General features: G+C 51.7%; 1 protein-coding gene across 1 annotated transcript in view; it reads right to left on the minus strand.

Moving 5' to 3' along the window:
* Tgm2 (transglutaminase 2) overlaps positions 1–7,129 on the minus strand; it is a 30,231-nt gene extending 23,102 nt beyond the window's left edge. Inside the window, exons 1-2 of the mRNA XM_059261820.1 lie at positions 7,017–7,129; positions 3,746–3,925 (exon numbers count right to left, since the gene is read on the minus strand). Coding sequence (XP_059117803.1) covers positions 3,746–3,925; positions 7,017–7,026 — 190 coding nt within the window. The 5' untranslated portion in view covers positions 7,027–7,129. The remainder of the gene's footprint in view (positions 1–3,745; positions 3,926–7,016) is intronic.
* Positions 7,130–16,420: the final 9,291 nt, after the last annotated feature.

Below are 16,420 nucleotides of genomic sequence, written 5' to 3' on the forward strand. Positions count from 1 at the left end.
CTGCTTCTGGGTGGGTTACAAAGGTCCTGTGTCCTGGTCTGCACAGACCTCTTCCAGGTAAGGGGTGGCCGGGCCCACGCAGGCAGGCCTGAGTCACAAGAGGGCAGGGCTGGTCACTTTGGCCTTGGGTAGAGAGTGGAGAAACAGAGAAGCTTTCTGGCTAGCTGGGAGGCAGCCTGGAGGTTTATTTTTACTTCTCCACGCCCTCCCTGTGGCTCTGCCATCCGCTGCTGACAATATTGGGGCCTGCTCACCGAGGGGCTCCCTCCCAGCCTCCACCTCTCCTCCCTGCCTGCCAACACCACTGCACCCAGGCCCAAATATAACCGTGAGCTAATAGGCATGACACAGGCCTCAAGAGGCTGTCTGGGTGCCAGGGGCTGAGGTGGAGGCCTTCAAACCCTCCCTGACTTCCAGAGCTGACATTTGGAGAGGAGCCAGCTAGCCCTGGGACTCAAGAGAGCTACCCTGAGTTCAGTTCCCACCTGTACCCCAATCCAGCGCTGTGCAATCTAAGCCAAGAAACCAGGCTTCTCTGACCCATAGTACCTTCATCGAAGAAACAAGCGTGGGTCACATGCCCCAGAAGGTCCAGTCTCAAGTTTAAAACTGGCTTGCAACCTTGTAGCAAGAGACTTTGTTTCTCTAAGCCAGAGCTCCCGTCAGTGAAATGGGGCCTTTCTCTATCTATGAAATGAAGTCATTCCTTCCAAGGTTGCCAAGAAGTTTCCAGAAGGCAAGCCTGGCACACAGTAAGTGCTCAGTAAATAGTTACTATGGCCTATTATTCTCACCACTGCGTCCTGGCACAGATGGAGGGTTCAGCGAGGGCCCATGGAAAGCATTCAGAGCAGGAACAGTTCTCAGACATGCTCCCTCCAAGGACCATGAGATATCTGAGTTGTCAGGCCAGATAGCACGCTCGGAGGGCTCTGACACAAGGCCTCACTTTGAGCACAACGACATAACTCCACAAAAGTGGAAACTGAGGAAAGGGGAGGAAGGCTGGTTAGGAGTGGGTGGAGCAGCTCAGTCCTAATTATGCTTGAGCCCAGCACAACCTGACCATCGCCCTTCCCTTCTCAGAAATGTCCCTGTTTGGATGATCAATTATCTGGTCACTCTGGTAACCTTCCTGGGCCAGGTCCCACTGCCACTGTCTCTGTTGACATACCATCCCTAGGGCAGGGCAGGAAACACACATCCCACCTCTCTATCTGGGAACAGTCAAGCATGTACTTGCATATGTACACACACACACACACACACACACACACACACACACACACACACTCACATACACACACCCCTTTCTCCCAAGAGGACTTGCTAGAGGACAGGAAAGGACACACCGTCCCTTGGTCCCACCACTGCTTACGTAGCTGGCTTTGCCAAGTTCCTGGCTTGCAAAGGTAGTCTTGGTGAGGTAAAGGATGCCAATGATGGGCCACTTTAGACCCATGTAATTCTAGAGCCCCCGGGGGTCTTGGCACTGCCCAGGCCATGGTGACAGGGTAACACCTTCAGTTAGCCTCACAACTGCTCCTTTCACCCCCTTGGGCTGGCCTCATCTCATGCCTCCACCCTCCAAAGCGGAGTGCTTTGTCCTGTAACAAGGGCTGTTTGTCCACGTGGCCCGAGCCTGCTGCAGGCCACCGAACTGCCTAGGGAAAAATAAACAGCTGGGGTACGACCACAAATCCCTTCACTGAGTGACTTGATTAGCTCTCTCCCTTCTCTCAGCCTCAGTTTCCCTGAAGTAGTAGGACAGGCTGAGCATAAACTAGAGAGTTCTAATGGAGGAGGAGGTCCCCAGCCAGGCTTGGGCTGGGCACTGACTCAAGTCTGGCCTGGAGGTAGGAGCCTGGCTTCCTGGTATTGTCCCTTAGGCTTCCTAGGCCCCCGGGAGGGTCTTGGAGAGTGGACAGGGAAGCCAGGACTGCCTACAGATGGAAGTGACCCATGGGGACTGGTGAACAGAGATTAGCTGCAGGGTTCAGGAGGTCAGTGTTCCTCCCAGCACTGAATTCGGGATGCTATGCACCTCTGTACACTCCCCAAACCGTGGGGACGCAGAAGAAGGAAGAGTCTGTGACAGGGAGGAGAGAGAACGTGGGTGCTCACAGTCTGCTTAGGCTGACAGCTCACCTGTCACCCATGTCACAGAGGAATACACTGAGGCCAGGCAGGCACTCAGGTGGACACGGGGCTAAGTGACCGAGAGCCTCAACTCACAGCAGGGTCAGGGACTGAAACCCGCTGTGCTTCTAACCATTTCGTGACCCACCGAGTGAGTGACTTAACCATCTAGCCTTACCTCAGGCTCCCTGTCTACAACATGGGAGCCCATTATGCTTCCACACTGGGGGCATGTGAGTAGGCATGTGGACTGCTCCACTCTGTGCGTCACCTTTCCAAGCATGATCCAGCCCTCACAACCCATACTACCCACCTTCCACTCTGCAGGGGCCGGAAGCCCAGATACTGCCTAAGACCCTTTGGTGGGTAGAAAGAGCCCTACAGGTGCTGGTGTGGGGTGTCCCTGGTAATGGCTTCATCTGTGGATGAGGAGGGAGGAGGAAGGGATGGGGGGGACATCTTGGCAGCCTGCAAACCCTGAGATAAGTTTATCAAACGGCCCTCAGATAGAAAGGGCCTCAGCTGGGCTGGGTTGGCAACTCCTGCCTGCCACTCTTTCTACCCCCAAAGACTGAAGAAAGCTGGCCTTTCACACCCTTGGGCCAGAATCCCAGTCAGGTGGCCCTTTGCTGACCTCCAGGGAGTGGTTCCCACCAGAAGCCAGACAACTGATTTGGCACTCAAGGCCAGTTCCCTAGGTTAGTCAACCAGAGGGATTGGGAACAGGGTGGACAGGGTCCAACATCTCGTTGCCCATCCCAGGAGCCCCTGGAAAAAGACAAGCAGCAGCCATCAATATCTACAAGACAATTCCTGGGCCATCTCACTTAACCCTCCAGTGTGAATTGCTGATGAAACTCAGGCTCAGAGAGGCTACGTGTCTTGTCTTAATGTCACACAGCAGGTCAGCAGTCCACAGTAGGACTCTTTCCCCACTACCCAGAGCTGGTTTAAGCCAGATCCCAGAGGCCTGGTGGGTTCTAGGAAGCCCTGGTGAGAAGAGGCAGGAAAGTTGTTTGGTGTGGGAAACATGATGCTGGATCATGCTTTGGAATAATCTTTTTGTATACTGTGAAGATGGGTTTCTCTCATTGTTATTAAAAAACTGACTGGCCAATAGCTAGACAGGATTTTCAGGGCAGAGAGAATGCTAGGAAGAAAGAAGGCAGAGTTGAGAGCCAGACTCAGAAGAAGCAACATGGAAAGTTCATAGATGAGGCAGCATATAGATTAAAAGAAATGGGTTAATTTAAGTTGTAAGAGCTGGCTGGAGACAAGCCTAAGCTATCGGCCAATCATTTATAATTAACAATAAGTCTCTGTGTGGTTATTTGGGAACTGGCTGGAGGGGACAGAAAAGTCACCTACAGGATTGTAGTGAACCTCCAAGACAGAAAGCTATGGAATGTGGGGACCCAGTATACAGGCTTGGGTGGGCTGAGGTGACCACTCCCTCTTCCATTCTAGACCTCAGTTTCTCATCCGTGAAATGGAGCTAATGACAGCTGAGATTCTCACCGGATGGGAGAGACTGTGAAAAGGGATTAGAATTCATCTGTCCTGTGCCCACCAGGAGCAGGACACAGAGGAGATCAAAGGTACCCACCTGTTACTGCACCAAATGTAAGACTGTCCACGCTAGCCTCATAGCCACGGCCCTCAAAGTACAGTGTCAGCCGGAAGCGCTGACCACGCCGCAGCACCAGCTTCTCGTGGCACAGGTCAGCCGTGTGGTGGTCACGGCCATTGGCCTGTATCTCCAAGTCACACCTCTCCAGGATCAGCTCTACAGAGACAGAAACAGGGGACAGGCATGAGCCACTATGGCATCTCTCAGGGGGCTGTGGTCTTCAGTGATACAATCCCACTCTCTGCAATATGGGGGCTCTGCACCCCCTGTGACCTTCTCTAGACCCTGGTGACACTCTCTCACCTCTATGAGGTACAGCCCCAATCCTTTCAATCCCATAGTTTTCCAGGGTCACAGAAGTCTGCCAAGGTTAACTATCTCCAGCGTTTTTAATCACAAGGCCATGCTTGCAGCAGAAGGGGCCTCTGTCATGCCCCAGTCACGTGATCTCCAACAATTCAAAATTTCTGGGCCTCAGTTTCCAGGACCTACCTCGTAGGGCCATGGCAAGCATTAAAAAAGTTGGTGTGTGTAAAACCCAACACAGTAGTTAATGCACAGGCACCTGGTCCACACAGCCTACCACACGCTCACAACCTTCAAGGGGTCTTTGGTGGGATCTGCTGGAGTTACTCAGCATTTGCTGCCAGAACCAAATACCTTTCCCCCTCCCTCCACTCCTCTTCCCTTCTAGTCCTTTCCCTCCCTCCCCTTCCCCTTTTGTTACACAAAGCCTCACTATGGAGCCCAGCCTGGCCTTAAAGTCCTTTTCCTCCTACCTGAAGACAGCCTGTGCCATCCTGTCTGACTCAGACCCAACTTTCAATGTACAGGAAATACCATAGGCTAAGGATCAGGCTAGAGGACAGGACCAGGGCACGGCCAACGAAATTCAGACGCTGGGAGACCTTCAGCAAAGCATCTGTTTTCCCTAACACATCAATTGCTAGAGAGAACAAACAAACAAACAACAAACCAAGGCTAAAAGCTCGAAGGGAGGCCCCATGATGAGAACCTGGGGGTGCTTCTGCCCATTGCCATGTGCGGAGCTTACTAAGACTGACTTTACAAGATGATTTTAAAACATTTCCTGCCGGGCGGTGGTGGCGCACGCCTTTAATCCCAGCACTCGGGAGGCAGAGGCAGGCGGATCTCTGTGAGTTCGAGGCCAGCCTGGGCTACCAAGTGAGTCCCAGGAAAGGCGCAAAGCTACACAGAGAAACCCTGTTTCGAAAAACCAAAAAAACAAAACAAAACAAAACATTTCCTACGTGCAGGAGACAGCTGGGAATTGAAACCGTAACGGAACAGGGACCTCCAGGGACTCTGCTGACTTGTCTACTGTGAAGCAGAGTCCTTATTTTTGATGGCAGGTGTTGATAGAATCACAGCTGATATGACATGAGATTTTCTTCCCAAGAACATCAGAGGGGCTGGAGGCAGACACAGGCTGAGAGCAGAAGAATTTATTGCATTGTGCTGTCCTCTCTACTTCATAGATGTCCAGTATTCTCCAAAACAAAAGGTTGGTGAGTGTTACAGACGTACATTTTCATTCTACTATGTTGTTTTGGGATCCTAGACAAGTGTCCCTACCTCTCTGTGCTCCCTTCTCCAAAACCTCAAAAGGTGCTACCGAGTGAAGAGAGGGCCCAGCCCAGGAGAGAGGCATGCGGAGTGGAAGCTCTATTTTTCTGTTCCAGAAGGAGCTGAGGACCTGGGCAGGCACAAGGTGACAGGTGTGTGTGGGAGTCTGAACAAGCTCATGGTCAGGACTGGGGAGTCCTTCAGGTTGGGGAGTGGGCACAACACTCTCAGAGTTGTTGGGCCAGTGAAGGACATGTGGTCCAACCAAGGCCCAGGGTATGGATTGGCCCAAAGTCATCCAGCCCAGGCGTCAAGCCTCCTGCTGTGCAAGAATTCCAGATTGAGGGGAAATGTCCCAGAAGTGCAGCGGGCTTCACCTCAAATGAAATGCGTGATCCTGGCCCCACAGCAGGTGGCTACTTTGGTTTGGAGCAGGACTCAAAGGCTGTCCTGGTAATGGCCTCACCACAGTAGAGAAGTTAATGCCACTGTCATTGAGGCAGGACAGAACCACAAAATCCTCAACCTTGAAAGACTAGGGCAGGCGGGAAAGAGGCTGTCTCTCTAGAGACCCTGGGGGTAACCATCCCTCAGCCTGTGGAGACACTGTGCAGTACCCCACCCACAGGCTGAGGGTGCAGCAGACAGGGCTCAGAATCACAGAACTCATGGCCTCATGCCTTCTGGGCAGGGGGGGGGGGGCCTGCTGGAGGGATCCCCAAGGATCCTGGGCCATCTCCCAGGTGCCCTAGCTTTTGGAAATAGGGATGGAAAACTGACTTGGGGATAAGCAGCCCCTTTGGTGACAGCCTGTTGGGGTTCCAGAGAAGGGAGTGACCAAGGCCACACAGTAGAGCTAGTCCTCTGGAACTTCCCCTCAGGTTCCTCTTCATGTCCCCTCTCTCCTTGCCCCAGGTCCCTTCCATGAGGTCACAGTGCAGGCAGATGCCGTACCTGAACGGACTTGACTCAACAGTCAGCTGGGATTCTGCTCTGACAGTGTTAGGAACATCTTCCATAGTTCAAGTCCTGGCCCATGTGTGTCTGTGTGCTTCCCGGATGGGTATGTGAGCACATGCCACACGAGGAGGCGGGCAGGAAATGAGCAGGACCCTGGACCCTTTCCACTCTTCTCAGCCCTCGTGGGAGCACCAAGGCTGGTACCACAGTCCCTAATTTACAGCAGGGAACACTGCGCTTCAACAGGTGGCCAAGGTCTCGGCTGGGAGAACACGAAGGCTTAAAGGGACCTCAGAGAACAGGCCTGGCTTCCGCGGTGCTCCACCAAATGCTGGAATGTCCCTTCGACTTGAGGCCACAGAATCAGTCAGGAAGGCTGCGCCCCTCTCCAGGCACCCAGGAAAGCCAAGTACCCCACGCCTGCCAGCATCCCTGTACCTGGCACACAGCAGGCACGCAGCTCGAACTGAGCAGTTTGGGAAAGGTGACAGTACCTAACCCTTCCAGGTACACCTTCTGGTAGTATTTTCACTTCATTCAGGGGCAGGGCTAACAGCTGTGCCTGGGGTTCAGGGAACTGAGGCCGACAATTTAGGGCCAGCAAGGTCCCTCCCACTGGCCCACCTGTTGTTCTTCTCTGGGGACTTGGAGACTGCCCGGCCTGCTCCCGACCCCACTTCCTTGCGGCCCAGGCACTCACCCTCGGCCATGGCCAGGTTAGCGGCGACAGCTCGGACGCGGCGGGACACTCGGGCGCGGACCACCAAGCGCGGTGCTGCGGGCCAACCGCGCGGCGCGAACTTATAGCCCGTGGCCGGGCGGGCCCGGGCGGGGCGGGGCGGACACTCCGGGCAGTCAGTCCGGAGACCAAGACGGCCAGGGGCGCCCCCTGCCGGACAGAGGGCGACCTCGGAACAGAACCCTGCACCGCGAAGTACACCCAGATCAGATCAGGGCCACTAAACACACAGATATGAGTCACAGGCCAGATCAGTGACCAAGAACACGCACCCCTCCACACACGTATATGCACACACACAGAGAGATACACACATATGTACACCACACACACATGCACATGGGGCAGACACACAATCAAGCAGGCAGACGTAGAGATCCACGCATAGCCCCACGGAATCCACTAAGGATTTTGGACACGCAGTGATTAGGTCACATCTGACATTAAGTCACATTGGAAGCTTAGAGATCAGCCAGGATACAGACAAGACGTGAGGTTGGATTCCCACTAAGCCACATATAACCCTCAAATGAGTAGGTATCTGGATGTGGGAGCTTATAGACTCTTTGGCAGACTGAGGCGCAGGTACTGGCTTGTGGACACCCACAGACACCCAGATCCTTCCTGTCCCACCCAGTCACTCATTCCATTAATCCCCCGCCCACCCATTGCTCTCCCATCCACTCACCTATTCCCTCCGTCCCTCTCTCCCTCCCTGTGTTCCCCTTCTTTGTCGCTAGCCCACCGTGAACTAAGGCAGGAAGAACCCCCTTCCAGGGACGGTACCTCTGACCCTTCCCACAGACCAGCTCCCATCCTGGCTCCTCTGGTGACGGCTGAGTGGGGGCTCCCCGAAGAGGCCCAGGCCTGTGGGTCCCCCTAGCTCTCACTGCTTGGTGCTGAGAGGACACCCTGAGGATCTATTTGAATGTCATTCGGGATGCCAGGACTAACCCACAGTTTCTGGGGGCCCTGGGGTCACCCCACTTTATGCTTATTGTGGAATTGCTCCCTGTGGCTGGTGAAGGATCAGAAGGGAAGAGTTGATGAGTGACTGCCAGCTAAGAGACTGACCCTGAGTGCCCATGCTGGCCCTGACAGCTAGGGACTCATGAAGGTATCTCAGCTCTGGGGGCTTCCATTCTGTCCTGTGAAGAACAAGGACAAGAATTCATTCCTCACAAGTTGGAATGGGGCATACTCAAAGTGCTCAACACATAAGGACTCTTGAGCCCAGGCTGGCCTAAAGGCCAGGTGTCCCCAGGGTATCAGTCCTGACATCAGAAGGGTAGAGACACTTCGGCTGACCTTTCCCATTCCAGGAGGGCACATTCTTCCCACCTCTGCCACCACCCTAAGTGCCTCAGAAGACAGGAATGCTGGGAAGTTGTCCAGCAGCCCCTTACTACTCCTGCCGTAGAGCCCACAACCAGCCCCCTGTGGCTGATGTGGAGGCCCATCACTCTTGTCACCACAGTGTCCCTGTTATTATGATGGCAGCCCATCCTCCTGAAGTCCCATCTGGGTTCCCCCAACAGTGGTGTGGCTTGGGCTTCCCTTAATCATTGTATCTCAGTTTCCCACCTGTAAGGTGGAAGGAAGCATTGAGTCACCATGAAGCGTTTGAGAGGTCCGTGTGGGCTCAGACATGGACAGGACTGGTACAGCGGTTAGCAGACAGTGACTCACTGAGCAGATTGTGGGAGGACCCCCCATCAATTACTCCTGGTGCCTGCAAGGGACCCAGCACGAAACTGCAGACTTGCCCCTCACCCAGTGGCCAGCCTTGCATCCTTTCTCTGTCTCTTTCCACAGAACTAAGGCTACCTGAGAGACTCAGGGCCTTGAGCCATAACAGGGCTAGTCAGTCAAATCCGGGCTGGCTTCAGGGAAGGTGGCAGGCAGGGGCCAGGGCAGAGCTGGTCCCAGAGACTGTTCCCGGTCCTGTCCCCAGGGTCCCTTGTCCCTCTCTCTGAGCTCTGGTTCCTCCCTCTGTGAAACGGATGGGTCCCCAGCTGGGGGATTAGATATTGTCTGCCTGGTGTTGGTCACATACACACATAGAATCAGTAAACATCACCAACTACTTCCTTATGAAGATACTCCTCACAAAGTGGGGCTCCCCGGGGATGGGAAGCAGGTCACAAATGCTGAACACTGCTTGCTGGTGGTGGTCCAAAAGGCTCCCTGTCCCCCAGAGATTCTGTGTGCCTGGGTCAGAGTGCTGAGTCTTATAGTCCTCAGAACTGGGACTCCCATCTTGAAGGGATGACCGGGTCTCACGGTGTGACAAAGATGAGCTTTGGGATACTTGACTACTCCATTTATGGTCATGTATCCTGTTGAAGCCTCGCTATGTGCCTTTTGTCATTTGTGAAATGAGGTAACAGAGGCCCAAGAGGGGAAACGGCATGCCTGACTTCACATGGTCAAGTGCTTTAGCGAAAAGACAGGCTGACTCTTCTAGGACTCGGGTCAGCTTCGACTCCACCGGGTCCAGGGAAGCCCTCAGGGGCCTGTGTCTGTCCAGTCCCACAGCCCGCAGCAAGGGAGGCCCTCAGGGCTGCGGCTCATGCATCTGACCCATGGTCTGTCATTTGCTGTGGGAGTCCAAAATGTCTGTGACCTTACAGAAAAAGGGACGAGTTGGGAAAACTGAAGAAGGAAAGGCATAGGGGAAGATTAAAGTCAGAGATTGAGCAAACCTGAGGTCACTCAGCATGACTGGGCTCCCAGACATTGTCTGTTCCCATAGGGCAAAGGTCCCTGGGCCAGAGCCGACCCTGGGTTGCGTGAAAGGGTGGGACAAGGATGGGGCACCAGCAGGCTTTCCCTCTTCTAGCAAGTGTGACTAACAGGGATGAGCAGTATCTGGTATGAGGCACCCAGGGCAGCTGGGCCACTCCCCTGAGCTGAGCTGGTGGTGTGGTGGGGCCATTAGCATGGGGGATGTGTGGCAATGTCATGGGGTGGACAGACCCTGCAAGCCTTTGGAGAGGACGGCATGTCTAGGCTGCAGGGGGGTGAAGGGTGGAGAACAGTGGTGCTCTGACTGGAAGGCACCATCCAGAGGCTAATGTTGAATGTCTTTTGTCTCCGCCCTGCCAGCACCGGAGTTACAAAGAGGTGTTCACCACGGTATTCAGCTTTTACGTAATGCTCAGGTCCTAGTGCTTGCCCGGCAGATACCGTACCCACTGAGATATCTATCCTTCCAGCCCTCCTGTCTTCGCTTTTCTCCTCTTCCTGTGATAAAATCCTCTGGCAAGAGCAACTTAAGAGGAGAAGGATTTACCTTAGCTCACAGGTCAAGGTTAGAATCCATCATTTCGGAGGAAGTTTGGGGTCAGCAGCTAGAAGCAGCTAACCATATCACATCTACAGCCAGGAAGAAAGGAGAGGTGAACGCATGCCACTGTCTACCCAACCCTTTCTCCACACAGTTCAGAGTCCCAATCAAGGAATGGTGCTACCCACAGTGGGCAGGTCTTCTCATATCAATCAACTATGACAATTAAGGTACTTCCCCCCAGGCATGCCCAGAGGTCCATCTCGCCATGATTACAGATTCTGTCAAATGACAATTAGCAGTAACTCTCCTGCAGGCCCTTTTAAGTCTACCACTAGGAAGTCACAGCCCAGCAACAGGTCACAGGCTAGGTCCAGGTCCAGCTCTGCCAGCTACTTTTGTTGTGGTTGGTCCTGGGTGTGTCACGGGGTCACCAGTTTTGGGAGAAGCAACTCAACATTGCCAGCAGGATTTTCTCACAGGGATGTCCACTCAGGTGCAGCTGGGATCTTGGCTCAGACAGCAAAGAATTCCAGGACCAACCAGAATGAAGCCAAGTTGGGGTTTATTAAGAAAAGGACTGGCGGTGGGGAGCCGGGCAGTGGTGGCGCACACCTTTAATCCCAGCACTTAGGAAGCAAAGCCAGGCAAATCTCTGTGAGTTCGAGACCAGTGTGGTCTACAGAGTTCCAGGACAGCCAGGGCTACAAAGAGAAACCTTGTCTCAAAAGAAGGAGGAGGAGGAGGAGGAGGAGGAGGAGGAGGAGGAGGAGGAGGAGGAAGAGAAGAAGGAGAAGAAGAAGAAGAAGAAGAAGAAGAAGAAGAAGAAGAAGAAGAAGAAGAAGAAGAACAACAACAACAACAACAACAACAACAACAACAACAACAAGAAAAGAAGAATTTGTATCTGAATGTCTTAGGTATAACTATATGGAAAAACTGAAGGCCAACCTGAGTTACATGAAACCCTGTCTCAAAAAATAAAAAAATGCAAGAAAAATAGACATTTTAAAAAATTATAAATACAGTCATAACCATGTCTGTGAGCATCCTAGAACCACACAGATTTACAGAAGGCAGTGTGATTAGGTCACACTGTGTTCTGGCTGGTTCATTGGCCGTTTTAACAATTGTGTTCGAGGTATCACCAGAAAGGGGTACCTCTTTTTTGCCTCTATGCAGGCAATCTTCACAGCTGTTAGTTTTGAAGAAATCCTGATTCCAGCCAGTGACAGACTGAAATCACATCTGCATCCCTCCTCGTGGCCTCCTAACTTTCCCTGTATTCTCTCCAGCCTCAACAGTACTACTCCGAGCCTCAGTTTCCTCCTCTGTAAGGTGGGCAGTGACAAGAGGCCCGAACTCACAGGCTTTTGAGTCTACCACCACACTTGGTAGGCCTTGAGCACTCACAGGAGAGGCTGTTTATTGGGAAAAAGAAAGAGGAGAGTACTGAGACACCCTAGGGACTCAGGATTTCGTGTGGATAAATGAACCAGCCACCACTGGCCAACCTGGGGTCACAGAGCTGTGCCTGTATGACACCAGGGCAGGCAGATCCTTGGAGACAGAGTGGATCTTTACCACCCAAAGCCAAGGAATGATGGGTAATGAGTGAGGGATTTCTTCGGGCACATAAAGAGAGTATTATAAAATCAGAGTGTAGTGGATGCTGCCCAAACCTGTGAATCTGCCAAAACCACCTTAAATGGATGACTTTTTTCTTATGTGTGATTTAGAGCTAATAATACACATGTAACGACAGGCTGTGAGGGAACTGGTGGTGGACCACTACAAACAAAAGCAGAAAGCCAGACCTAAGCTCGGAAGCCTGACAAGCACTGACACACACGCAGAGGGACCGGTGCACATCTGGCCAGCAGTGTGCAGGAGTCTTCAGACCTGAAACGTGAAGCTCCTCTCACATCCCTAGGTCTTCTTAAAGTTACATTTCTTTATTTGTGCAGGTGTGAGGACACACCAGTGCCACAGCGCACACGTGGAGGTCAGAGGACAACTTGTGGGAGTCAGTTCTCTCCTGTCATAACATGGGTTCTGAGGATTGAACTCAGTTGTTAACCCTGGGGGCAAGAGCCTTCACCTGCTGAGCCATTTTACTAGTCCCTGTTGACATCTTGGAATCAACAGGATCACCCTACCTCCTCAGACCCACATCCGTGAAAGAGCTCGAAGCTCACTTTGTCCAGCACTGATTGTTATATCAAAAGTCAGCCATGACTTAGGTGCCCAAGACAGGGTTTGATGAGTAAGCCACGTCCAGGAATATTATTTAGCAACTGAAAATAGAGGAAGTGGTGCGGGGATGACCAGATGGCTTCAGCAAGAATCTTATGAAATAAGCCTGAGGACCTCAGTTTGGATTCCCCAGAACCCACATAAGAATTGGGCACAGCAGTGTGCCCATAATCCCAGCACTGAGGTTGGGGAGGGGCTCAAACAGGCAGAACCCTGAAGCTCAATGGTCAGCCAGCCCAGCCAAACCATACAGTTCAGGTTTAGTGAGATACCCAGTCTCAAAAAATGAAGGCAGACATGTCAGCGGGAGAGAGGAGCTCACAAGGCCCGACCCTTCTCTGATGTCTAGGGGTAGTGCTTGGGGGGTGCCGTGTGTGTGTGTGTGTGTGTGTGTGTGTGTGTGTGTGTGTGTGTACATTGAAGTAAGAGGGGATGCATTTAATCCCAGCACTGGTGGATCTCTTGAGTTCTAGTCTAGCCTGGTCTACAGAGTGAGTTCCAGGAAAGTCGCAAAGCTACACAGAGAAACCCTGTCTCGAAAAACCAAAAAAAAGAAAAGAAAAGAAAAGAAAAAAAGAAAAGAAAGAAAGAAAGGAAGAATTTTAGCAAGAGAAAGAGGGATAAGAGAGGGATGAAGGGATGAAAACTCAATGTGTACATTATGAAATTGTCAAAGAATTAGACACTTTTTAAAGACTGATTTTTTTTTATTTTCTGCTTATGGGTGTTTGGGCTGCAGGTACCTACGTACCATGTGCCGCGTCTGGTGCCTTTGGAGGTCAGAAGAAGGCTTTGGATCCTCTAGAATTGGAGTTAGAGACAGTTGTGGGTGCTGGGATCAAATTCAGATCCTCTGCAAAGCAGCCAGTGCTCTTAACCCAGTCACCCCCATTCTCCCCCCCCCACAAATTTTTTTAAATGAAGGTGAAGAGCAAGCAAGAAAAGAAACTGTATGTGGACCTTGTCTCCACTTGTGTTTGTACATATCCAGACTAACAAATACACACCACACACACACACATACACACACACATACACACACACATTACACACACACATACACACACACACCACATACCACACATACACACACACCACACAAACCACACACACCACACATACACATACACATTACACACACATACACATTACACACACATACACACACACACCACACATACACACACACACCACACATACACACACACGCCACACATACACATATTACACACACACCACACATACACACACACATCACATACACACACACATTACACACACACACACCACACATACACACACACCACAAACACACACACACACACACACACACACACACACAAATTATTTTAAAAGAAGAGATAGGTCTAGGAGTGTAGCTCAGTGGCAGAGCTCTCGTCTAGCTTGGTCCTAAATTAAATCCTCTTCAGTTTAAAAAAAAAAAAAATTCTGAGTTTCAGTGTTGAGCAGAGAGCAATTTGCAGAGCGGGGGTGGGGTCTCTACAGACCAGCCCTGTTGTGTGGGGACAGACAGTAAACATGTGCTCACTGTGTGAGTGTAAACATGCAGGGGAGGGTTGGAAAAATCCAGCCAAGCAGCCCACAGTGCTGGGAGGGGCCCTGCCCCGGACTGGGGGTGTGTTGCTGCCCTTAAAGGTTTCAGTGTTCCCTGGGAGGAGAAAACATTTTTAAGTGGAGAGAAGATCTTCCGCCCCACTTAGGTGAAGGTTAATTTGGGAATGAATGGCCTGTTCTGCACTCTCAGAATGGAGCTTTCACAAAACATGGGGATTCTCCAGGATGGAGGAGTGCTGGTAACGTGGGCAGATGCAGTACAGAGATAAGAGAAGGGGCACACTTCCTCTACACCCACAGTGAACCCGGAAAGTACTACTGTCGATATTGGCACCATCTCTCCTGCCAAAGCCACAATGGAGCTAGGAAGAAAGAGGAGACTCAGGGGCCCCACATCTGAAGCTTGTGATTTCCTGACTGTACACTTCACAGCCCTGTTTGTGTATTCAAAAAAAAAAAAAAATTTAGTCAGGGTCTCACTATGCTGGCCTAGAACTCATTATGTAGACCAGGCTGGCTCTGAACTGGCAGAGATTCACTTTGCTCTGCTCCAGAGGCTGGGATTAATGATGGTTGCTGCTCGACCACTCCACCTCCTCAGACTCAGTCACTTTCTATAACGCAAGCCAGAGGTGAAGTGAATGGTCCAAGGTACAGAGCACAGAAGCAATGTGCTGAGGATGGCAACCAGTACTGCTGGAATATGGGAGAAAATCATCTGAGTGTGGGCATAGGTGAGCATCCACGCTTCCAAGGCCAGTGGTGCTGCCTGGGATGCTGGGATCCTCTGCCTGGGTTCCGCAGGGTTACTGGGCTCATCCCTTCCTCTGACTCAGGGCGGTGTCTGCCAGACACACCCAGTTCAGTCAGACAGAGCCAAGCGCACTTTCTTTCATGGAAACAAATGAGCCTCTAGGGCCCCTGTTGAGGTTGTCCTGCTAATTTAAGCACATTCGCTACACTGTCTACGGCATGTATCCCGAGCCTCCTGAGGGCTTATACATCTGTAGCAGCAATCAGTGCCACACACTGAGGCTGGATCCCACCGTCGATCTGGGGGATGGGAGGCCTGGTTCACACCTGGGAGAACATCGATTGAGCCCTGGATCAGAGCCCCCAGCACAAGTGAGCTTCTACATTGAAAGTACCTTCTATAGACACAGCTGGCCCAGTGGTTTGCAGCTGGATAATGGTCCCTTCCTATAAGCTCCTGGGACTGATAATCAAGTGACCTTTTCCAATTCTAGTTCATGGCCAAAGTCAGCCAATCGGACACTCTCCTGGGACTTTGTGTCTTTACAACATGGACATAATTTTTCAGCAAGGGTTGGCAGTTGCTGATCCATTCCTAGTCGGCTTCAGTTTGGGCATTTCATCAAGCTTTTGTTCAATATTTTTAAGATGTCTGATTCTGAATTATAACCTACATGCTGTCCTCCCATGCTGGATTCCATACATAGTTCACTCGAGTCAGCTATGACTCAGTCATGATGCTAATTCATTGTCATGATGTAGATTCTAGAACATTCCTGTTGCTCCCCAAATTGCCTCCAGTCTCTTTTGCAAGCACAGCTGCTCCCTCTGCTCTGTGCCTGGCAACCGCTGATCTGTCTACAGTGTTGGGATTGGAATCCACAGCCTCTGGCATGCTAGGCCAGGGCTCTACCTCTGAGCTACAGCCCCAGTCATTTTTTCTTTTAAATTTTTTATTTTAAGATAAGGTCTCACTAAGGAGACCAAGCTGGCCTTGAAACCACCCTATATCCCAGACAGGCCTTGAACTTGCAATCTTCCTGCCTCAGCTCCTCCTGAGTACATGGTAGGCCTGAGCCACCAGGCCCAACTTGACTGTTAGGTCTCTTGTTTCACTGTTTTCAGAATGTTGTAAGAGTGGAATCCTGTGTAGATATGGCTCTCAGCGTCCTTCTTCTCTCACTTAGACTCCTGCGGTGGATTCTTCCACATTGCCACTGACCTCACCAGTTCCTTTTTATTACCAAGCAGTATTCCACATCATGAAGGTCCCACAATTTATTTCAGCGTGACCCATGCTGCTCCTGGTTTCAGATTGTTCTGGATGACGACAGAGGGGATGCTGTAGACCTCCAGGTGGGAGGGCCAGTGTCTTCACTCTCTGGGTAAATGTCTGCTAGCTGGCCTTATGTCCCTCCAGTTGATTGGGGAATGTCATCCCGCTAAAAACTGAGTGGACACTCAGGTGCCTCCTTATCTAGTGTAGTAGTGA

Source organism: Peromyscus eremicus, chromosome 4 (assembly GCF_949786415.1).
Source record: "Peromyscus eremicus chromosome 4, PerEre_H2_v1, whole genome shotgun sequence".
Taxonomy (NCBI): Eukaryota; Metazoa; Chordata; class Mammalia; order Rodentia; family Cricetidae; genus Peromyscus; species Peromyscus eremicus.